Source organism: Saimiri boliviensis, chromosome 7, assembly GCF_048565385.1.
Source record: "Saimiri boliviensis isolate mSaiBol1 chromosome 7, mSaiBol1.pri, whole genome shotgun sequence".
In the NCBI taxonomy this organism is placed as follows: domain Eukaryota; kingdom Metazoa; phylum Chordata; class Mammalia; order Primates; family Cebidae; genus Saimiri; species Saimiri boliviensis.
In genome coordinates this window covers 121,598,632-121,621,898 of record NC_133455.1, presented here as the reverse complement: position 1 = coordinate 121,621,898, position 23,267 = coordinate 121,598,632, and the positions used below count along the sequence as shown (strand labels likewise).

The window sequence follows — 23,267 nt, the reverse complement described above, 5'->3', positions numbered from 1 at the left end:
AGGCTGGGCTCCAGAGAGACCTGAAAAGAGTGGCTTAAATAAGACAGAAGTGAACGTTCCTCTTGGGTAAACAAAGCCCAGAGCTGACCACAGGCTCTGTGGTCATCAGGGACCCAGGCTCTTTCCTCCCATCTCCTTTACTGTCCCAGTGGTGTGACCCTCGTCCTCATGGTCAGGAGGCTGCCGAAACGTGAGTCAACTGAAACCACGTTTAGCATCCGGCTGTGGAAGGGGAAGGGGGATGCTTCGCCCCCGTGAGGCTCTTGCCAGACCCAGGAACTCACCTCTCACTGGCCAGCACTTAGTCCCCATGCTGACAAGGGAGGCTGGGAATGCCACGTCAGCTTTCTTCAACTTGCTCTATGTCCGAAGGCAGTGGCATGCTTACCTCCACCTGCTAACAGTAGACATGAGCCATCTGGCCAAGTTTGGGATGAAAAGCTCATTAATCCACTTTAAAGGGGTTCAGCCAACAAGGCCATGCCCAGCAGATGTCATCCGACCATCACCGACTGCGGCTCAGAAGGGACAAGCTGGCTGCCTTGGGCAGGGGTCTCTGTCCCTCGTCCAAGCGTTCGTAGGGCCCTGTGTGTCACGGTCGATGAGAGAGAGGTGGGTGGGGAGAAGGATGGCAGGAGGAGGGGATCTTCTTTGAGCTGTCTTCCCGCGCACGCTGGCACCTGTGGTTCCCCTCCATCACCCATGCATCCATCTGCCTGCCAGTAGCCAGCCCTGTGGGAGGCGCCAGGACGCTGGTGCACTGTGTGGGCCCCCCTCACGTGGGAGTGTTGTGGTCATGTGGCTGAAAAGCGAAGGCTTTCGGAACTCTGAAATCCAACAAGAGAAGCCGGGCGCAGGCCGTACCTGCTGAAGGTGGCCTGGAGTGTTGGGTGTGAGTTTGGCAGAAGGTGGTGGAGGAACCCTGGCTTCCCTGTGCCCTGTAACTGATGTCAGATGGGTGGTGCTGGGTTATTCCCAGCATTCTATGGACAGCTTGACCTTCTGGGGCTCTCTTACCTCCACGCATGCAGACAAGGCGACAGTTCACAGTTTTATCTTCACTTTTACTCCTGTCCCTCAGTGAGAACTGCGCCCCCGCAACCAGTCCCTACACCCCTGTCTTCCTCCTTCCCTCTCCTGTCCCTGATTTAGGAGTCCCTGAAGTTAAGGGTCACCTGCAGATCTCCTGGGCCCACTTCTGAACCCTCTGAGTGGAGGGTGTCACTCCCCTGAGCTCAAGGCAGGTGTCCGTCCTTGCAAGGGTATCCAGAAACACAAGTGCAGGGACAGCGGTGACTGGACCCCGCCCAGGCTGACACGTTGTAGGGGAGAGCAGGTCACAGGGGCCTACCAACAGTCTGGGAGCTGCTTCCTGGGGAGGCCGGGGCAAGCTGGCTTCACACATTCCTAACTCAGGAAGGAGACTGGAAAGTCCTCATGTAACCTGTAGAGATGTGTCTAAGCTCAGAAAAAAATTAGATGGCATCGTGGTTCACTCTCAGAAAGCCTTACTTCTAGGGCCGGGCGCGGTGGCTCAAGCCTGTAATCCCAGCACTTTGGGAGGCCGAGGCAGGTGGATCACGAGGTCGAGAGATCGAGACCATCCTGGTCAACATGGTGAAACCCCGTCTCTACTAAAAATACAAAAAAAAACTAGCTGGGCGTGGTGGCGCATGCCTGTAATCCCAGCTACTCAGGAGGCTGAGGCAGGAGAATTGCCTGAGCCCAGGAGGCGGAGGTTGCGGTGAGCCAAGATCGCGCCATTGCACTCCAGCCTGGGCAACAAGAGCGAAACTCCATCTCAAAAAAAAAAATAGAAAAGAAAAGAGAACCTTACTTCTAACTCTAAACTGAAAACTCAGATGAGGCGAGGGAAAGAGACGTGGCGGCCAAAACGTGCTTCCTTCTCCGAGAAAGTCACCTGTGGACTTCCATGACTCAGCAGCCTCCTTTAGTTGATCTCAGCCGAGGTCGGACTTATGAAACCTCTCTTCCCACACACTTGTCAGAAGCCTACCTTTGTTATAAGTGGGGCACACATGCAGAGCCCCTTTCAAGTAGCTAGAGGAGCGGGCACGGCGAGCCTGGGCAGCCAGGACAGAGCCCTGGGGAGACCGGCAAGGGCTCGGCTCTGGTGCTGTGAGTGGAGACCGTGTGGGTCTGACTGGGGTGCTGGGGATGGCCCCAAGGCCCACTACCGCCATACCACGGCCTGCCCTTCCTCGGGGTGTGCTTGTGTTTCTGGGTAGCTCTGGGTCGATGTCCTCCCTCTCACCTGTGGCAACCTTGAGTCCGTATCAGAGGTTTAGAAAGCTGGTGCTGTGCAAAGCCTCCCTGTTTCTGGGCAGGCGCAGATGGCCTGTTCCCTGGGTTCATGCTCAACACTCAGCCTGGGCCTCGCTGAGATGAGAGAGCCTAGTGAGTGTGCTTGTGGCTGGGTCATGGGCTCAGGACCCTGCTGAGTGACATCAGTCTGGTCCTCCCCTCCAGGCCACCTCTGACCCCCAGCATTCCTTTTGCAGAGAAGGGAACCCTCATTTGGGATTTCCTCCTTCCCCTCGGGAAGGTGACGCTGGATAATTGATGCATGACTGTGAGTTGTCCGCACTGGGTGCTCTGGGTGCAGCACATCAGTAGCCCTAGGCCATGCCCTCTGACCCCTGTCTCCCCTCCCTGACAGCTCCTCAGCTCACAGACTCGAAGCCTGACGCTCCTCACCACTGTGGCCATGCCAGTCTTCAGCAAGAAAAATGAAACGGTAAGTGGCTGCTCCTGGAGAGGTTGCAGCAGGGATTAGAACCCGGGGCCACAATGGCATCCTTAGACTATTCTTGACTTGGCTGTGCCTCTGAGGCATCTTGGGAGGGTTTGAATGCAGATTCCCAGGCATGTCCCAGAGTAGCTACCCTAGACTCTCCTGGTTGGAGGTGGGCTGGGATCTGCGTCTTTCCATGGCTTCCCCGGTGACTCTGCTCACCGGCTGGGGGTTGTTTCTCTGCTCTGCAGTTGGGAACCCTGGCTTGGGGATATAAGGCTGGAGGATCACCTGCCAGCCTTCCTGCAAAGCCACGCTTAACCTAGCAGGTTGTGCAGACTCTAACTTGTTTGTAAAGGCCTCTGGTGAGGGGATTTCTAGAGCCTTCCATACTCCATCTGGTCAGGAAATGTTTCATTACAGGCTCTGTATGCTTCAGAGCATCCATGAATTATGGTCCCTAAGATCCCGATGACTTCACCCTCTGCCATGAAGATTAATATTTCATTTAACTTTGGATTGCATTTAAATATTACAATTTAAATATTAATACTGTGTATTAATCTTCCTAGCAGCTGAGATTGCTCCTGGGACCTCATCTAACAGAGTCTAGATTTTTATTCCCAGCCTAGAATCTGACTGTAGAGGGAGAACCACTTAAAGCCGAAGTGGCCTCCTCTTCCAGGCTCTGGACAGGCCAGGGTCCAGTCTGGCTTGTACACAGGAAACCTGGGTCTCCCCCACCCCTTGTGTCTTTCCTTCCAGCGATCCCATGGCATTCTCCTGGGTGTGGTGGGCTCCGATGTGGCCCTGAGAGAGCTGATGAAGCTGGCGCCCCGGTACAGGGTGAGCCGGGGTCTGTTCCCTGTGGGCATCACAGGTTCCCAGGGGGCCACCTCCCTCCTCCCCCATGGTGGGAACCTCTCTCCAGGCAGTGACAGCCAAGCCCAGAGCTGGGGTGGGGCCCCTCCATCACCGCTCAAGAAGTGCAGGTGCTGAGCATGGGAGCAGCAACTGGTGCCCCTGGGTCCCTTTCCCACCACAAACTGACTTGCTCTGTGGCCTTCGGCAAGTCCTTCCCCTGCCCAGTGCTTTGGTTTCTCAGTCTGCTCCTCTGTGCCACACAGTCCTGCTGTGAGCATGAGTGAGATTAGATCATCAAAGCACCCAGAACACGTGGTAGGAAAGAAGTCAGGTAATAATATGCATTATGATGGTTACTATAAACAGTCAAGTTTGGAAAGGACGCCTCAATCAAGGGATGGAAGCATGGCCCTGGCTCGGTTATGTTCCTACTGAAAACACTCACTGCTGCGAGCTGCCATCTTTGACCATCCTGTGGCCCCGAACCCCTGCCCAACTCCAGATGCCCACCACAAACAGCAGGCCAAATGCCCCTCCGCCCTGTACTCTGCAGCTTGGAGTGCATGGATATGCCTTTCTGAACACCAACAATGGCTACATCCTGTCCCATCCCGACCTCCGACCCCTGGTAGGTACAGGTCTTCTTTGCCTTGGGATCCTTGCCGTATGGGATTTGGGGGTAATTCACAAAAATGATTAAAACAACAAACACACGTTGGGCTCCATTTAGGAACCCAGTGGGTAATGTGAGAAAAAAAAAATGTATTTGAATCATAGTCCCTGTTTTCAAGTTGTTTATAATCTAGCAGAAGAGACAAGGCAAAAACATGTGAAATGACTGATGAGTGGGCCAGAGAGCACGTAATGAAGCGTGCAGTTTTGAGGCTAAAGAATCCGCAGGGCCATTATTCACATCCGCTGGAGTCTCTCGGCACTCTGGGGGCCTGGGAAGTCGGCTGAACGAGGAGCTAACCATAGAAATGCCAGGGGAGCCCTCTCCCGAGTGGCACAGCTTAGGACGCGTTCCTGAATGCTCCTGGCCCTCCCAGCCCTCTCCACCCTGACTCAGAGGCTGGGTATTTTCACGTGAGTTCAACTGAGCAACTGAGGGCTGAGGAAGTTGCATTGTCTTATCCGAAAGCTCTGCCTCCAGGGCCAAGGAGCTAGTCCTGCACGTTGGCACCAGGCAGCATATGACCACAGCTCTCAGTGTGATTGTTGGGGTGGGGGAGCTAAAGTCCTGGGAGAATCGTAGCCCTTTGCCTTCTACCAGTCTTGTAGTGAATAGCAGATGGAAACTGACGACAGACAGCAGAGCACCTTCTGGATAACTCAGGGCCTCAGCTGCCCGGGTCAGTCTAAGCCACACTCTATTCATTCCACTTGGTTCAAATAGACACTGAGCATCTGCAGGGCAACTGATTCACTGTTTAAGGCAAGCTCTAGGCGTTCTGAATAGAGAGAGATTGGGGCGCACTGGAAGCCACTCTGTTCATGCTGTCTTCCAATTTAGGCTTTGCTGGGCAAGCATTGGAACCCATAACATGTCACTCCTTGTACCGGGGGTTCTGCGGGGGACAGCCCCAGTGCCAGCAAAATGACTCACTAGGGAAATGATAAATATGCTGATTCTGGATCTGACTTGTAGAATTGAGGGGTGCTGATCAGAAACCTCCTGTCACCATCTATGTACTCCAGATGAATGTAAGGCTTCAACCAGTTGATTCACAGTGTGGACCTCCTACATGCTGACCTCATGATGCTGTGAAGAATGCTTTAAACAGAAGCTTATACTCTAATTAAGAAAACCAGACTTACACAAATGAAACAGTTAGGGAATAATACCACACTAGACCCTATTACACAGCAAAAGATATGGTAAAGCCAATGAAATGGGATTTCTAAGGAAAGCGCTATCAGGAAAACTATAGTTAACATTTGAAAAAGAAAAAATAACAAGGATACGCTCAGTAATAAATTAAAAGAATCATGCTATTGGCCCGAAATCTTTCTACGTCAGCGCCCCATGTAGGAGTATTTAATGGAGTAGAATTATGGTTTTAATATGAGAAGCCACAGATGATCTTCAGGCTTTGTCAGGATTTAAGGAATGGTAATGGAATGCTGAGCCACACCCAAGGAAACATCCCATGTAAAAGACGGCAGGACAGGGCCATTTGATGAATATGGTCATTAATAAGACCAAGAAGCATGATCCAAGCATGGGAGAGGAGGGAAGGAGGGGAAAGGGGATCCTACAGATCCCCTGAACAGGAGAGAAATCAGCATGACATTTTCCCGAAAAAAGCAAACAAACAGAAAACTGGCCGAAGGAAGATATACCATGACAGGTGTCTAGAGGCGTCCAGGCATCTGCTAGGGGCCTCATTCCACTCAAAGCATACATGCTAATTAATCCTTAATTTACCTCAATGATGAACTGTCCTCTTTCCTTTTTTGATGGGGGTTAATAAACTAAACCCGGGAAGTGCTGCAGACCTAATCATAGATAACTTGATGGCATCTGTCTCGGCTTCAGAGAGAGAGGAGTCAGGGCCAGAAAATAATAACACTCAGAATGTTGATTAATGGCTGTATGTCAAGTTGAAGGGAGGTCTTTATTAAGCAGTGATCTGTCCTTGTCTCTGTTCCATTCAAATATTTTATGACTAAGATGAAAATGCAGAAGGCAGATGCCATAAAGTCTGGAAGATATGGCTAATACATTAAGTGAGAAAATTAGTATTTAGAAAGTATTCTAAAACAATGAGCTGACACTAGCAAGATGAACTGTATTAGGAGTGCATTCGGAGCTCTGGGAAATACTCAGTGCCCAAGTGTACGACTGCGAAGCAGCGTCTGACGGTGTGTCCCATGAGGAGGACCAAGGGACTGGACTGTCTGAAATCACTGCCTGAACTGCCAGGGCAGTGTGGCTGGCCAGGAAGATAGCAGAACTGCAGGCAGCAGTCAGGGCCCCATGACGCCTTAGTCCACAGATCACACGTCACACTGGTCAGACCCCACTTGGAAGGTTGACTTTTGTCTGGGAATTCCATTTTGAGAGTGATGTTGAAACACAAAGTCGAGCATATTCAGAGGGAGCTGAGGCATCCACACACTGGGCAAACTCAGTTGGAGCAGTGAAGTCTTAGGAGTGACAAGTACTTTTGGAAATCCCAGGGGCTGTCAGGTGGAACACGTTCTATGCAGCTCCAGGGAAAAGAAGGAAGATCAGTGGGTGGAAGTTACAGGGAGGTCGATTTCAGTTTTGTTTGAGGAGGAACTTTCCAACGATTAGGGCTGTCCAAAGCTGTGCCAAGCTAACGCACGAGATAGGGATCTCCCTGGCATGGGAAGATTCACTCAGAGGCCGTGAGACCATCTGCCATACATGTCAGCAAGGGGAGCTCTGCATCGGGTGGAAGTTTGCCCAGATAACCTTAAGTACTCACTGAATTGATTGATTTCTAAGGAATCCTCTCCTTTTATGAATATACCTGAAAGACTCCTGTAGACGAGATAAACTTGAGCAGGTCGTATACTAACCACATGTTTTTCTTCCTAACCTGCTTACTCCAGTACAGAGAGGGGAAGAAACTAAAACCCAAACCTAACTACAACAGTGTGGATCTCTCCGAAGTGGAGTGGGAAGACCAGGCTGAATCTGTGAGTGGGGAAAATGGGGGAAGGGAAGCTAGTTTAGCTCTGCACCTGACTAAATGGGTCAGCTGCGTGGCTGTGAGCTTTGAGGCCACTCTGTTCCTGTCGGGCAGAACTGGTCCATCCCAGAGCCTTTCCAAGCTCAAGCAATGCTTAAAGTGAGCAATTCTTTTAACAGCTATAAAAATATAACAATATCTTCTTGAATCATAAGGACTACTGAGACTGAATGAGCTCCTGTGTCTAAGCTGCAGAGTTTGAGTTTTAGCAATGTTCTAGCCTGGCTTTTGATCACAGTTTCTCGTCCTAGACGAAACAATGTCCCAGCAACCTGGCAGTCTGTACCCCAGTGCATCAGTCCACCTGGGAGAGGGATCTTGGTGAATGCCTAGAATCATGAGCTAAATGGAGCCTAGAATCAGGTCCATCTTCCCTCCCAGTATCTTAAGCTCAGAGGAAAAAGAGAAGATCCAAAAGTATTTCTGGGAATCCCCTCTAATCTGGTCCAAAAACTCAACACTTCGATCCTCCCCTGTGAGCTAAGGAACTAATGCCATTGTCTTTCCTCCTGAAGCTGAGAACCGCCATGATCAACAGGGAAACAGGTTCTTTCTCGATGGATGTGAAGGTTCCGCTGGATAAAGGGGTAAGGAGCTAAAAACAGAGCCAGGATGTGGCCTAGGAAGGCAGGGCTTGGGGTAGTGACAAGGAACCTGGACTTGGCCTAATTAGAGCTGAAGAGTTGAGGGCTTGCTGCACTTAGAGGGCTTGATGAGGGAGTATACCACCTGGCCACTGAACGACAGGATTGCTCATGCAAAGCTTGGTTTTTGGTAGACCACTGAGCTGGGCAGGTTAGCCGAGGCATTTACAGCTCTTCTTTCCTTATGCTGTCTGTTAGTGGCCCTTTCGTTGTTTACAATGAAAAGGGGAAAAGTGACAGCTAATTTTGTAAATGGTAAGCAGCTCTTGTGAAATGCTTTCTGGGAAGAGACTGAAAATATTCACTATTCCCTATCACCGATTTTCACCCACTGTAACCCTAGATAATTAGGAACCAATACCCTCCCTAACCCCATTACTATCTGTATAGACCCGTGCAACATTTATAAAAGATCATTTCATCTTCTCACTTCAAAGGTTCCAGTGTGTCTACTGATTCTGCATTGTCCCTTGACATATTTACAAATGTCACCTCCTCCCTCACAGCCACCTCCACCTCCTCCTCCCTTGCCCATCTGCCTCAGCTAAAAGAACACAGGCATCTGCCTGCAGCAATTAGACCCAAGTTCTTCCACAACACAGACCTCCATGAACGCCAAACAAGATAGCACAGGGAGAGACAAGAAAGGCCATGACTGATTTTCACTGGGACGAGTGTGTGATTTTAGTGGCATCTGCCCCGCTTTTTGCAAGCTCTGGGCTGAGAAAGGCCTCCTTCAGACAGACTGGGCACTAGAGTGAGGTCAGATCGCCACCGGCAGCTGTTCCTTCTCTTAATCCAAAAGAACAAAGGCTTCTTCCATAGGGACCCCACCTTCATCCCAACCAGATTTCTGCTCACATGCACAGGCCAGCTCCTCCCTAGCCCAGCACTGCCACATCAGTGAAGCTACAGTGAAAAATTTAGTATGCTGATGGCACATGACGGCTTAAAGGTAGAGCTGAGTGTGGCTATACTGTGTCTAATACAGACTGACACACGCAGTGGGTGTGGTTCTCTTCTAGCCTCTCCCCCAGTGCCCAGGGATCCTGTGCAGTCTTTACGCTTCTCAAAGCCACTGAGGCAGAGTCCTAACCAGATGCAGCAGACTGAACTTCTGAAACTGCTGTCCATCCCTTCGAAGTTTGTTCATTGCTACTAACAAACCATCTGGGTTATATATTTGCAATTTCACAAAGGCTTCCTGACATATGGGTGCTTCAACATAAAGAACATTCAATGAGGATGATGATGATCATGACCATAATGGACGTTCCATAGCACTTAGGTGTTCATGTCTTACTACTGTTAGTACAGTTTATAATAATGATGGTGACTCACATTTATAAGAAACTGGGCTGGGCACTTTCAAGTATTCACTCATTGAACACTCACAATGTCAGGGTGGGCCTATCCTATCTCCATTTTACGGATGAGGATATTCAGAGAGGCTAAAAACTTGCCCAGGGTCACCCAGATGATCAACTGCAAAGCCCATGTGTAGCTGCTCCTGGATCTCCCATTCTTAACCACTGCCCTAGAAGGCCTTTCTGTAGAGCTGGCCCTGAATTCTCAATTCTCCAGCCTTAAAGGTTTACCAGAATTCCCTTTAGCACAGCATTTCTATTCCACCTCGAACACTAGTTGCCTTCTCCTTTCCCTCCACCGCATTCCGTCACGACTCAGCCCTCCTTCATCTTTCATCTTTTCACCCTGACCCAGGGGGCCTGGCAGCCAACACCTCGTGCAGGGCGTCTTGCTGGTGTGGGGCCACGGTGGCGGTGTCTGGCTCTCACTCTTCTGATGTCCGAGGCTGCCACTCCTCCCCGACACAGCTGCATTTTCTTCACTGCCAAGGGCTCTGTCTCCCTGACACAGCTCTCACAGAGCCAGCCAACTGCCCCATGGTCGGCCAGCCTGCCTGCCCATCTATCCCAGCCCTCCCTCTCAGCTCAATGGAGCATCTCAACTTATGAGCTTGTTTCTCCGTCGACCTGCCTCTCCAGGTCCAGGTCTAGGCCGAGGAGAGCTTTCTTACAGCCTTGTGGGAATATCTGTTACTGTTTGAGCCATCCTCCCGGCACATGACCGCCTGCTGTGTTGTTTTCTCCAGGGGACTTTACAGGTCCTGATTTTCCACAGATCCACCAGCATGATTTAGGGCAGGACTCAAACCCAGAAACCTATGGAGCCAAACTTGTATTTGTTAAGAAATACTAATGACAGCAGCAGACAGGCCTCTGTGCCGGGGCTCTGGGAACTGTGGCAAACGGGAGAGAAAACACACCGTCTGCAGGAGACAGCTCAGACCCATGTCTAAGACGTGTGCAACTAATTCCAAAAATGTTAAAAATACAACCTGGGCCAACATAGAGGATGTTGAACTTGTAAGAAGCCCAGCTTTGGTCGGCAGTCCTCCCATTTGACACTTCGATGGCAGGCTTTCTGTCCCAAATTGCAGACCAGTAACGAGTGCCACAATTTCTAACCCATCAGCAGCATGCTGGCCAGGCATCCTCAGACACAAGTTTAAAAGAAGAAACCAGAAGAGCAAAGCATCCTGGAGTCTAACCTCGAACTCGTTCTGTCATTTTCATGTTTTTGATCATTTCAGACAATAATTAGCAATGGAGGAGGGAGAGGGGAGACATAGTGTTCCTTCCTAACCTTTGGGTTCTTCCAAATTAACTGCACTGACTGAAGTGAATGCATGTACATGCACACACACCAGCTGTATACACACACCAGTGGCGCACGTGTAGTGTATGCACATGCCAGTTGCACACACATGTGCACACATACCAGCAGCACACACACCAGCGACACCCACGTGTACACACCCACCAGCTGTACACATGTACACACAGATACCAGTAGCACACATGTGTACACATGCACACACCACCAGCACACATGTGTACACACACCAGCAACACACATGTACACCTGCACACACCATCGGCACACACATGTACACACACACCAGGGGCTGGCAAGCAGAGCAGCTTTGCCTCATGTTCATCCAGTGCCCTTGAATCCCTGAGCCCTGATTTCAGGAACACAGGGCTAGAGTGCTCTGTGTTATGCTCTTACAGTCTCTCTCTCTTTCTCTCTCTCTCTCTCTCTCTCTCTCTCTCCCCCTCACATTTTTGTCCAGAAGAAGGAGGCAGTCTATTAAAAAACCAGATTGCTCTGATACCTCTTTACTCCCAACCTCATCTTCCAGACCTCTCTCACTCTCTCTGTTAACAGAAGTCACAGGCCCCCTCCTGATCCCCCATACCCCTTCTCTCCTCCTTTTACTTCAGCCTTGAAAGATGATCTCGAAGTTCATTTCAGTAAGGTGTAGCTTGACTAGACCCACCCTCCAACAGATAACAATTATAAACTCCAAACAAAATACAAAAAACAAAAATGGAAAGGCACTTGAAAGTGACCAAAAGCAGGCAGCAACAACACTTGAATCAAGAGAACTGCACTGGGTGTGATGCAAGTTTGGCTGGCTCTTTCCCAAAGGGCACTCCCCGAGGCTGTCTGGAGTGGAACGGCTCGACTTCAAGGAGAAGGCTGCAGTTGTCACCGTGAAGTGTCAGAGAACAGAATTTGGGTTTCCAGCGTGTCTGGAAATGAGGAGGGATAGCCCAGAAGCAGGGAGCCACAGGGAAACTAGACCCCAAATCTGTATACAAACTCCCCGCAAATTCCTGGCTGATTTCTGAACCCTGCAGACACAGTGGAGCCTCGAAGTGCCCCAGTGGAATATGACCCTGGAAAGCCAAAAGCAAGATTTCAGAGCAGGATCTCAACACAGGATCTCAGCTCTTGCACGTGTAGTGGGGACAGTTTGGAGTGTGAGTCACACGGAGATGGAGGGCTTGGTAAACACGTCGGGATTTCCTTTGAAAGCACAGGAAAACTACACCTTAGGAGTGAAGCCTGTCCCAAGACCAAGAGATTCACCCTAGGCCTAAATACAAAGCTAAGACAGACCCACCCGAACAAAATGTGAATCCAGGCCTCTACCTGCTCACTTCTTATCAGCCAATCATTTGACTACTGCTTAAAATAAAAACACTCTTCAAAGGAAGACAGAGTATCTGTGGCCTACCCCTCAAATATCCAGCATACAATAAAAATTGTTAATGACACAGCAGTTAGAATTAGAATGACTTTAGTGCAAACATTATAACTCTGCACAAGGAATTAAAGGGAAAGATGTTCATAATGAGGGAATAGATGGAGAATCTCAGCTGAGAAATGGTTAGGGCTTGATCAAAGAACAGAATCCCTACGAGTGATATGACTGCAGGATTTTATTCTAGGGATTAGACCTGAAATTGTGGGAGTTGGTGATGAAATCTGCAGAAAGCTGGTGTCTGCATCCAGTGGTGAGCTTGAAGCCATTGAAGGTCAGCAGGCCCAGCAGTTGGGAAGGAAAGCTGGATGAGATGTGGGAGAAAGCAAGAACTAACTGGAACCCATGAGGAAAAACAGGAATCCGTGAAAACACACTGAAACCCACATCTGTCACTCACCAGCTCTACCCATAGGGATTGCAGGTGACCTGCAGACGGAGCCAGTGCCCTCTACGAGGGGCTGAATCCTCACCAGGCTGGGTCTCAGCGAAACTGAAGGAGGAGAGCCACAGCAGCGGGGAAGCTTTGAATCTGGCTGGGGTCCCATGCCAGGAAGGCACAGCAATAGGTTACGGCAAAGAACGGCAGCACCTGGTATTCTGTGCGGACCTCAGTGTGTAAAACGGCCGCCACTGCACTTCCGTCTGCAAATCTCACAGACACTTCTCTTTGGCTGACCCTGACTTGGAACCACACAGGGCATTGAGTCTGGAAGTGTAGTTCCAGCATAGCTAAGTTGACACAGTACAAAATCATTGTAAGAACCAAACAGGAATTTTTTCTTGCTTTAGGCCTGTTTTTCAATTGTGTATATTTCAGGTGCACAGCACAATGTGCAGTTGTCCCTCAGCATCCGTGGGGGATTGGATCAGGACGCCCCACAGATAGCAAAATCCATGGGCGCTCCAGTCCCTTCTACTAAATGGTATAGATTTATGTGTAATGTACACAGTCCTCCCTAATACATTAAATCATCTCCCTGCTCCTTATAATACCTAATACAGTGTAAATGCTATGTAGATAGCTGTTATACTGTATTATTTAAGGAATAATGACAAGAAAAGTCTGTACATGTTCAGCACAGACGCAACTATCCTTTTTTCTGGAATTATTTTTCCATCCACGAGGGATTGAATGCAAGGATGTGGCACCCGGGGATATGGAGGGCCAACTGTGCTTATCTTGATATACACATACTAGTGGAGAGACAACTATAGTCAAGCAAATTAGCATACCGATCATCTCAGGTAGTTACGTTGCTGTAACCTGTGTGTGGTAAGGACACCTGAACTCTATGCACTTGGCCAGTTTCCAGTCCACAGTACAATACAATGAACTCTAGTCCTCACTGGAGCTCTAGTCTTAGTCATCCTAGGTACCTGCAACTTTGTATCTTTTGACCAACATTTTCCCATTCCCATTCCCCCATCCCATTCCCCATCCCCTCCCCTGCCACTAGTAACTACCGTTTTTCTCTGTTTCTACGTATTTCATTTTTATTTTAGGTTCCACATATAAGTGAGATCACACAGCATTTTTTTCTGTGGCTAGTTAATTTCACTTGGCATATTGTCCTTTAGGTCCATCCATGTTGTAGCAAATGGCAGAATCTCCTTCTTTGCTAAGGCTAAATAATATTCCTTTGTATTTATATGCACTACAATTTCTTCATGCATCCATCAGCAGAAACAACAGATACTTCCATTGTTTCAATATCTTGGCAATCAATGGTGCAATGAACATGGAAGTGCAGATGTCTTTATGAGGTGGTGATGTCCTTTCCCTTGGGTATATACCTAGAACTGAGACTCCCGGGTTATAAGACGGTTCTACTTTTGGTTTCTTTAGGCGCCTCCATATTGTCTTCCACAGTGGTTGCACCAACCTACATTCCCATCAACAGTGTACAAAGGTTCCCCTTCTTCACACCTTTGTATATACTTATTTCTTATCTTTTTGGTAAAAGCCATCCTAAGAGGTGTGAGGTGGTATCTCACTGTGGTTTGGGGTTGCATTGATCATCTCTGATATCAATGATGTTGAGCAGCTTTTCCATATACCTGTTGGTCATTTTATGTCTTCTTTTGAGAAATCTCTATTTAGGTCCATATTTAAATCAGATTATTTGGATGCATGGGTGGGGTTCTTTTTCCTGTTGAGTTGTGTGAGTTCCTTATGTATTTGGGATATTATAAAATACTTGCAAACCATATATTTTATAAGATTTTCATGTCCCTTATAAAATGTGCAAATATTTTCTCCCAGTCCATAGCTTGCCATTTCATTTTATTGGCTTTGTCCCTTGCTATGCAGAAGCTTTCTGGTCACTTTTTATTTTTGCATTTGTTGCTTATGCTTCCAAATGAAAACTTTAAAACCGAAAAGTACCATATCTGAAACGAAAGTTTTACTAGATGGGCTTACAGATTGTAGAAAAAAGGGACAGTGAACTTAAAGATAGATCAATAGAAATTATCCAATTTAAAAAAAAAAAACGGGGGAAATGGAGAAAAACAAGAGAAAGAAACAGAACTTTAGCAAACTGTGAGATAGTATCAAGTGGTCTAATTACATGTTCTTGGAGCCCTAGAAGGAAAGGAGAAAGACTGAAGCAAAAAAGAGTATTTGAAAAACTAATTGTCGAAAATGTCCTGAATTTGATTTAAAACAGCAATCTACAGATCCAAGAATCTTGGCAAACACCAAGCAGGATAAAAAGGCAACGAGAACACACCTGGGTACTTCGTAGTCCAGCTACTAAAATTCAAAGGTAAGAGACAATCTCCAAAAAAGCTATAGGAAAAAAGATGCATTACATAGAGGGAGACAATAAGACAGCTGACTTTTTATCAGGAACAACAAAACAAGATCGTTGAAGTGTCAAGAGGAGAAAAAAACTGTCAACTCAAATGTCTGTAGAAACAGAAAATATCCTTCAAAAATAAGAATAATGTCTTCAATAAAGACATCTTCAGGCCGGGCACAGTGACTCATACCTGTAATGCCAATACTTTGGGAGGCCAAGGCAGGAGGATCACTTGAGCCCAGGAGTTCATGACCAGCCTGAACAACACAGGGAGACCCTGTTTATAAAAAACAAAAAAACTACCCTGGTGTGGTGGCATACACCTGTAGTCCCAGCCACTCAGGAGGCTGAGGCAGGAGAATCACTTGAGCCCAGGAAGTTGAGGCTGCAGTGAGCCATGACCATGTCACTCCAGCTTGGGCAACAGAGTGAGAATATGTCTCCAAAAACCAACAACAACAACAAAAAAGACATTTTAAGGTAGAAGAAAACAGAGGTTTCATTACTATCAGACCTGCAACACAAATGCTCAAGAAAATTCTTAAGGCTGAAGTAAAGTGACGTCAACTGGAACTGGGGTCTACAGGAGAGATCAGCCATACCGGAAATGATAAATAACATGGGTTAATACAAAACTATCTTCTATTTACTTTCTTAATTTCTCAAAAAGACAACTGATTATTTAAAGCAAAAATTTTGATGTTGCATCATAGGTTTGTAATATATGTAAAGTGTAAAACATGGCAACAATAGCACATAGTGGAGTTATCTCAAAAATTTAAAGTTAATTTAACATTGAAATAATTAATCAGTGGTTTATTACATTAACAGAATAAAAAAGAAAAGACAGAGCGTTATCTCAATAGATGCTAAAAGATCATTTGACAAAATTTAAGAACAGAAAGAAACTTCTTCCCTCTGATGAAAGGCATCTCTGAAAACCTTGCAGCTAACTTTTAATGGTAGAATATTGAACACTCTCACCCTATAACTGAGAAAAAGCAAGGGGGCACTTCTCATCACTTCCATTCAGCCTTGCGCTGGAGGTCCCAGCCACCGCAGTAAGGCAAGAAAGCAAAATAAAAGGCACAAAGACAAGGAAGGAAGAAGTAAAACTGCCTTCGTTCATGGACAAAATTATTGTTTCCATAGAACATCCCAAGAATCTACAAAACAAAACACTAGAACTAATAGGTAAGTTTAGCAAGTTCACAGAACACAATTTATAAAAATTAATTTTATTTGCATATGTAAACAGCAAACAGAATATGAAATATTTTTGGTCTGAGAAGGCCACCTTCCCTCAGGCCAGCCCTCTGGCCAGTGCCCCCCACCTCCACTGCCTCCCCACGCCCTGGTTCCCCACGCTGCTCTGGCTGCCTCGCCCCGTGGAGCCCCTAGCTGCCCCTGATGCTGCTGCTCCTCACATGGTTCTTCCGAGTGGATGTGGTGAAAAGGGCAACAGGACAGCCTGCATAATGGCCAGCTTCTCCGCTGCCTTCTCGATGCACTGGGACTCCAGAAGTGGCGCTGAGAACGTGAACTTTGACGGCTCTGGTGGTAAAGAGAACACTTCCGACCCCAGGCTCGTGATTGCTTTTGGAGGACAGACGCTGACCTTCCATTTCTCAAGAAATGCAAGACGTGACAGCCTCCGACTCACGAGTTCTGTTTACAACTTGTCAAACACACACGCTTTCCCCAGTGCAAGCTCCAGGGAAGTCAAGACTGTGAAACTGATACCTGATATCAAGGCACCGAGGCCCGCAGGAACAGCAGATCGTCGGGCTCCGCGATGCCCCCATCCAGGCCTCGCTTTGCAACAGCAGCTTCAGCAAGGGAGAGGCCGCGGAGAGCAAGACGCGCCGTCCCCACCGCGGCGCCGAGAGCCCCTCCCCCACTCCGTGGACAGGTGCAGCGTGAGCGGCACCCACGGGACCTGCCTGCCGGCCAGCCTGGAGCTGTGACTGAACCTCACTGAGTGAGGAGGACAACACCACGGTGACAAGACTGTTCCACGTCAACCTGAGCGAGACCTCAGCCAGCGGGAGCCGCGGCGCCACCTGGTGACCGGGGAGCCACGCAGCGGGGGCAGCACGGTCCGGGGCTTGCGGTTCGGGACAAACGCAGGTTCTAGCCGGATTTTCCTATGAGGAATCCAGTTGGATACGACTCTTCCTGACGCCAGGGACCTCACTTGTTTTTATTTTTTATTTTATATATATATATAGGTTCTGGGGTACATGTGCAGATCATGCAGGATTGTTGCGTAGGTACCTACAGAGACGGCAATGCGGTTTGCAGCCTCCATCTCCCCACCACCCCCGGCACCTATATCTGGCATTTCTCCCCAACCTCCCTACACCCCCGCTGTCCCTCCCCTAGTTCCCCCTCTCCCACAGACCCCAGGGTGTGATGCTCTCCTCCCTGTGTCCACGTGTTCTCATTGTTCAACACCTGCCTATGAGTGAGAACGTGAGGTGTTTGATTTTCTGTTTTTGTGTCAGTTTGCTGAGAATGATGGTTTCCAGTTTCATCCATGTCCCTACAAAGGACACGAACTCATCGTTTTTTATGGCTGCATAGTATTCCACAGTGTGTATGTGCCACGTTTTCCCTGTCCAGTCTATCATCGTTGGGCATTTGGGTTGGTTCCAAGTCTTTGCTATTGTAAACAGTGCCACGATGAACATACGTGTGCATGTGTCTTTATAATAGAACGATTGATGATCCTTAGGATATATACCCAGTAATGGGATTGCTGGGACCTACTTTTAAAGCTTCTGGGACCTATTTTTACTCCCTGCGAGCATTGCAGGCTGCTTTCAGCAATTCCTACAAGTGCAAGGCCAGAGCGTGTGCGCGGCAGGAAGGCGTTTTAAGTGAACATACTCAAAAGTGTGGGGTCAGGCTTTCAAGGTGGAAGGCAACCAGTTAGGATCTGTGGAGGAGCGTCTGCTGGATGAGAATAACATGCTGATCCCCATCGCCGTCGGCGGCAACCTTTTGGGTCTGTTCCTCCTCGTCCTCATCGCCCACCTTACCAGCAGGAAGAGGAGCCACCGGCAGGGCGGCGGGAGCAGAGCTGCAGGAGCAGAGCTGCAGGAGTCTCTGTTCATTTCCTGGGCTTAGGGTCCTGAGGCGGAGGCACACTTTCTGACAAACGTTCTCAAATGTGTTTCATCAAATGTGATGTTCATTTTGCAGCATTCAGTATACACAGCACAGCAGCTAATGAAATGATGGTGTTAATTTTGCAACTGGGTTAAATATTTTGCTAACTGGTTAAACATCAATATTTGCCAAATAGAACTCTAAGGGAGCGTGGAAGTGCTTCTCTAAATTGGCACTGGCTCCACTGTCCTTCGACTTTAAATTTTGCAGTGTTTGATTTCTTCATTCTGTACTCCACTCAGATTTAAACCTCACAAAGGGAAAGTCTGTGCCCTTCGTTCTTAGGCTGAATGAAGGCCGGCTCAGCATTAGGCTGACATGCTTGTGAAATTACAAACAGTAGAGAGGGGAAACCTAAGACGGAAGAACTCCAAAGATAAACGGGCCTGACCGCCTTTTAAAGATGAATTGAAGCACTCCAAACATTTATCTTTGGACAGGATGGGCCTGGCCACACACAGCTGGCAGCCACATTCCAGCGAAGGCACTTGGTGGGGTGTCCTCAGGCGTTTCCAATGCTCTGCTGCTCAAGGGCTGGCACTTTTTAAAATATGACAATGGGTGTTATTTTTATTTTTTTTGTAAAGTGATTTTCAGTCTTCTGTTGACATTCAGGGTGATCCAGTTTCTGTGGTGTGTACAACATATGTGTTGCTCTCTACTGATGTGTCTACTGCAGCTTAGGGGGTTGTACACAGGACCAGCTCACGTAATGCATTCCCTGTAACAATGCTAACAAAAAGTCTCTTTCTTTAAAAATTTAAAAAAAAAAAAAGGAAAGGAAATATTTTAGCGTTCCAATGACAATAGCATCAAATAACATAAAATACTTAGGAATAAATTTAACAAAGGTATACATGACCTCTCTGAAAGAATATCAAAGAAAAAAATAAATACAGAAAGATATAACTATGATTATAGGTTAAGATCAGTATTGTTAACATGTTCATTCTCCCCAAATTGATCTATAGATTCAACACAATCCGAATCAAAATTTGAACAGACTTCTAGAAACAGGCAAGCTGGTTCTAAAATTTACGTGAAAATGCAGAGGACCTAGAATAGGCCAAATTATCTTGCAATAGAAAAATTTGGACAATTCACAGTATCTGATTTCAAAACTTGCCATAGGGTTACAGTAACCAAGCAGGGTGGTATTGACCAATGAATAGACAAATGGGTCAGTGACTTGAATAGAGAACCCAGATATTACACACACATATATCATCAATTGATTTTTCAATCAAGACACCTCTGCCAATCATTGGAGAAAGGCAATCTTTTCAACAGATGGTCCCAGAACAATTGAATAAATGTATGGGGGAGGGAAACATTGAACCATCGCTCACATCACATACAAAAACTAATTTGATGAATCGTAACCCTCAATGTAAAATCTAAAACTGTAAATCTTTTACAAGAAAAAAATAAGGGAAAATCTTCTCAACCTGAGGATATGTGAAGATTTCCTAGACAAAAACAGAAAGCACTAAACATAAAATAAAATTTGATAAACAAGTCATGAAAAGTAAAAGTTCAGCAAAAGTAAAAGTTCTGCTCATCAACAGGCACCAGTAAGAAAATAAGAAAGCAGACAGATTTGTATCCAAACTACATAAAGAACTCCTACAAAGCAATAACAAAAATACTAAAACCCAGTTAAAAAATGCTCAGAGTACTGAGCAGACGCTTCATAAGGGAAGCTATGCAAAGATGTGCAACATTGTTAGTCATCAGAGAAATGCAAATTAAAACCACGAGATTTAGCTGGGTTTGGTGGCTCATGCCTCTAATTCCAACACTTTGGGAGGCCAAGGTGGGCAGATAGCTTGAGGCCAGGAGTTTGAGACCAGCCTGGCCAACATAAGGAAACTCTGTCTCTACTAGAAATACAAAAATTAGCTAGGCCGTGATCCCAGCTACTCAGGGTCTAAGGCATAAGAATTGCTTGAACCCAGGAGGCAGAGCTGCAGTGAGACAGGCTTGTGCCACTGCACTCCAGCCTGAGTGACAGAGAGACTGTCAAAACACACACACACACACACACACACACACACACACACACACCCTGCCAAATTCCGGTTCACCTTCTCTATAATTGCTAAAATTTAAAAGACTAATAACACCAAATACTGTCAGTGATGTAGAGAAATTGGAACTCTCAGACATTGCTAATCGGGTGTAAAATGGCAAAACACCTTTGAGAAATTGGCAGTTTTCTTATAAAGGTAAATATACATTTACCATGTGATCCAGATTCCATTTCTAGGTTTTTACCAAGAGAAATGAAAACACATGTTCCAGAATATTTATGGTAGCTTTATTCATTGTAGCCCCAAAGTAGGAACAACCGAAATATATCAAAATATCCATCCGTCGGTGAGCAGAGCAGCATTCCGGGCTGCATGCACACCCTGGGGTACTACTCAGCAGCGGAAAGGAACAAAATGCTGAACACACAGCAACATAGATGGGTGTTGAAACCATTATTTTGAGAAAAAGAAGTTCGGCACAATTTTTTGTCTGTGTCATACTATAAGAACAGGCAAAACCAGTCTACGGGGACAGAATCCAGAACAGAGTTTGCCTGCGAAGGAGTGGGATGGGACCGACCAGAAGCGGCAGGCAGAGAGCTCAGAGAGGACGTTCTGTGTCTTGACTGGGTGGTAGTCACATGACTAGATGCATGTATCAAAGCTGATTAGGTAATACCTGTAAGTGCATTCCACCCTTTTCTTCAATTAAAAACTAAAATAAAAAGATGATCTCTGCTTCTGCCACTTGAGCCAGCCCCTCCTTGGAGCACAGGGCACCTGACTCCCCCAAGACATCTTCCAGGCCATCCCATGACCACTGCAATGGAGAGAAGCTATGGAGAGGATCTGACTGCACAGAGGAACGGGAGGGCATCGTCAGGGAGTGGGTCCCGTTTTGAGAACGGTGCATTCTGGTTTGGCATAAAGCCTGTTTCCTAGAGAAAGCAAGGCTTTTGTTGCCATCATCTCCCCCTGTGTCTCTTCTGACGACTCTTTCAATTTCCAAAATCAAAGAAGGAAAGTCAGAAACAAGCAAAGGCAATAAGAACAAGTCCTGGACCAACTGCAAAATGTGGCTTTCCCAATGACATGAACTTGTGTGACGGACAGGACAATCAACAGAACCTCAGCACCACGAACGCGCCCTCATAGCAGCCTCATGCAAGAAAGGCCACGGGTCATCCTGATTTGCAAATGAGAACACGGAGGCTTAGAGAAGTGAAGAAACTTGCTCGAGAGCACACAAGTCAAAAGTGGCTGAGCTGGGTTTCGGTCTTGGTTCATCTAAGCCCAGCCATGCCCTTAGCCACTTCTGTACTACCTGATGCCCTAGTTTATACAAAGGAAACCAAGGCTGAAAGCTGGCAGCTCTGAAAGGAAAGGGAAGTTGTGAGAGGGTGCCAAGACCCGGGCAGAGGTGGCAGTGAGGGAGAACGGTGTGCCCCTTCTCCCTGGGTGTCTTTGATGGCAGAGAGTTTAAGCAGATTGTGTATGTATTCATGGGCTCCAGAAGTTCTTAGCACACACTCACAGGCCCAACTTCAACCCTGTAGGAACCCTAGAGCCAAGGTCTACATTGGCACTGCCCAGTATAGCCACTAGCCACATTAGCTAGCTGAGTTTAAATTTATGTTAACTAAAATCTGAAACTTCAGTTCCTTGGCCACACCCAAGTTCCAAGTGCTCAGTGCTGCATGCAGCTAGGGACTACTGTGATGAGCAGTGCAGGTTTAGACCTTGATCCTGAAATCCAGGCCACACCCAAAAGGGCTGCAGTTTGCTGGACCTCAAGCGGATCTGCCTATGGGTGTCACCAGGATGAGGTGCGTAGTGGTGAGGGAAGAGGCAAGAAGTTGGGTGGGGGGGGCACTGTGGAGGTGATGAAGACCCCAAAAGCCCTAGGGAGGAGGTGGGGGCTGGAGGCCACTCTTCTCTGCCATGAGCACTCTTTCCTTGTCTACTCTTTCAGAAGCGAGTTCTTTTCCTGACCAATGACTACTTCTTCACGGACATCAGCGACACCCCTTTCAGGTGAGGGACCCAGGCTTTATTTTCTGGGGGTGGGGATTGAACACAAACACCAACAACTCATATTTAGTCGGCAATTTTGTAGTAGTAGCAAAAGGCCCAGATCAGCATTGAGGAAACTTGAGGTGTAGACCAGCTTTGCCGGTGTAGCCTAGAATGTAGGTTCTGGAGCCGCACTGCCTGGACGTGAAGCCCAGCTCTACCACTTACAGGCTGTGTAACCCAGGACAAGTGTGTTGTCTGCGCCGTGCTCCTCTGGGCCCCAGGCAAGCCCCTGTAGATGCCGTGGTTATTTCACTGTTTATCTGCATCCATCAGCCAAGCTGCCTCAACAGGCCGTTTCCCCAGAGGCAGTTCGCCCTGTCTCTAAGCAGAGGCTCTGACGCCCAGCACTCCCTGCTTTACTGATGCATCGCCTCTGCCTCCTACGACTCTGTTAACACAACTTTGAGCTTCACTTAACTTCTCTGTGCCTTAGATCTCTGTCTGTAAAATGGGGCAACAGTAACAGCTGCTTCTTGATGGCGGTGTGATGATTAAGTGACATCTTCCACTTAAGACCCTAAAGCAGTGAGAGGATCAAATTGGAAGATCTCAGGTTCCATGCAACTGTAGAAATGTTTGACTCTAGGTATTAGGCAGACTAGGAAATAAATGAGCGTTACCTCTGAATTATCTCATTTCTCCATAAAGCCCTGGTTCCTGGCCCTCACTGCTCATTAGAATACCTGAGGAATTATGTCAAGTGGCCACTGTCCAGGCTTCATCCAAAACCAATTTTTTTTTTTGAGGCAGGGTCTCACCCTCTCTCCCAGGCTGGAGTGCAGTGGCACAAACACAACTTACTACAGCCTCCACCTCCCAGGCTTAAACGATCCTCCCATCTCAGCCTCCCAAGTAGCTGGGACTATAGGAGTGTGCCACCACACCCCACTAATTTTTTGACTTGAAAAAAATTTTTAGAGATGGAGCCTCACTCTGTTGCCCAGCTGGCTAGACCAATTTAATCAGAATTTCTCGGGGTAGAGCCCATGCACTCACATCTTTTAAAACTCCCCAAGAAAGTCAGATATTCAGCCAAGGCTCAAAACCAATGGTCAGT

General features: G+C 47.5%; 1 protein-coding gene across 1 annotated transcript in view; it reads left to right on the top strand.

Moving 5' to 3' along the window:
• Window positions 1-23,267, top strand: part of CACNA2D4 (calcium voltage-gated channel auxiliary subunit alpha2delta 4) — a 124,173-nt gene that overhangs the window by 34,386 nt on the left and 66,520 nt on the right. Inside the window, exons 14-19 of the mRNA XM_003934481.4 lie at window positions 2,681-2,758; window positions 3,521-3,601; window positions 4,173-4,247; window positions 7,202-7,288; window positions 7,857-7,928; window positions 22,107-22,168. Of these exons, the coding sequence (XP_003934530.1) occupies window positions 2,681-2,758; window positions 3,521-3,601; window positions 4,173-4,247; window positions 7,202-7,288; window positions 7,857-7,928; window positions 22,107-22,168 (455 nt within the window). The remainder of the gene's footprint in view (window positions 1-2,680; window positions 2,759-3,520; window positions 3,602-4,172; window positions 4,248-7,201; window positions 7,289-7,856; window positions 7,929-22,106; window positions 22,169-23,267) is intronic.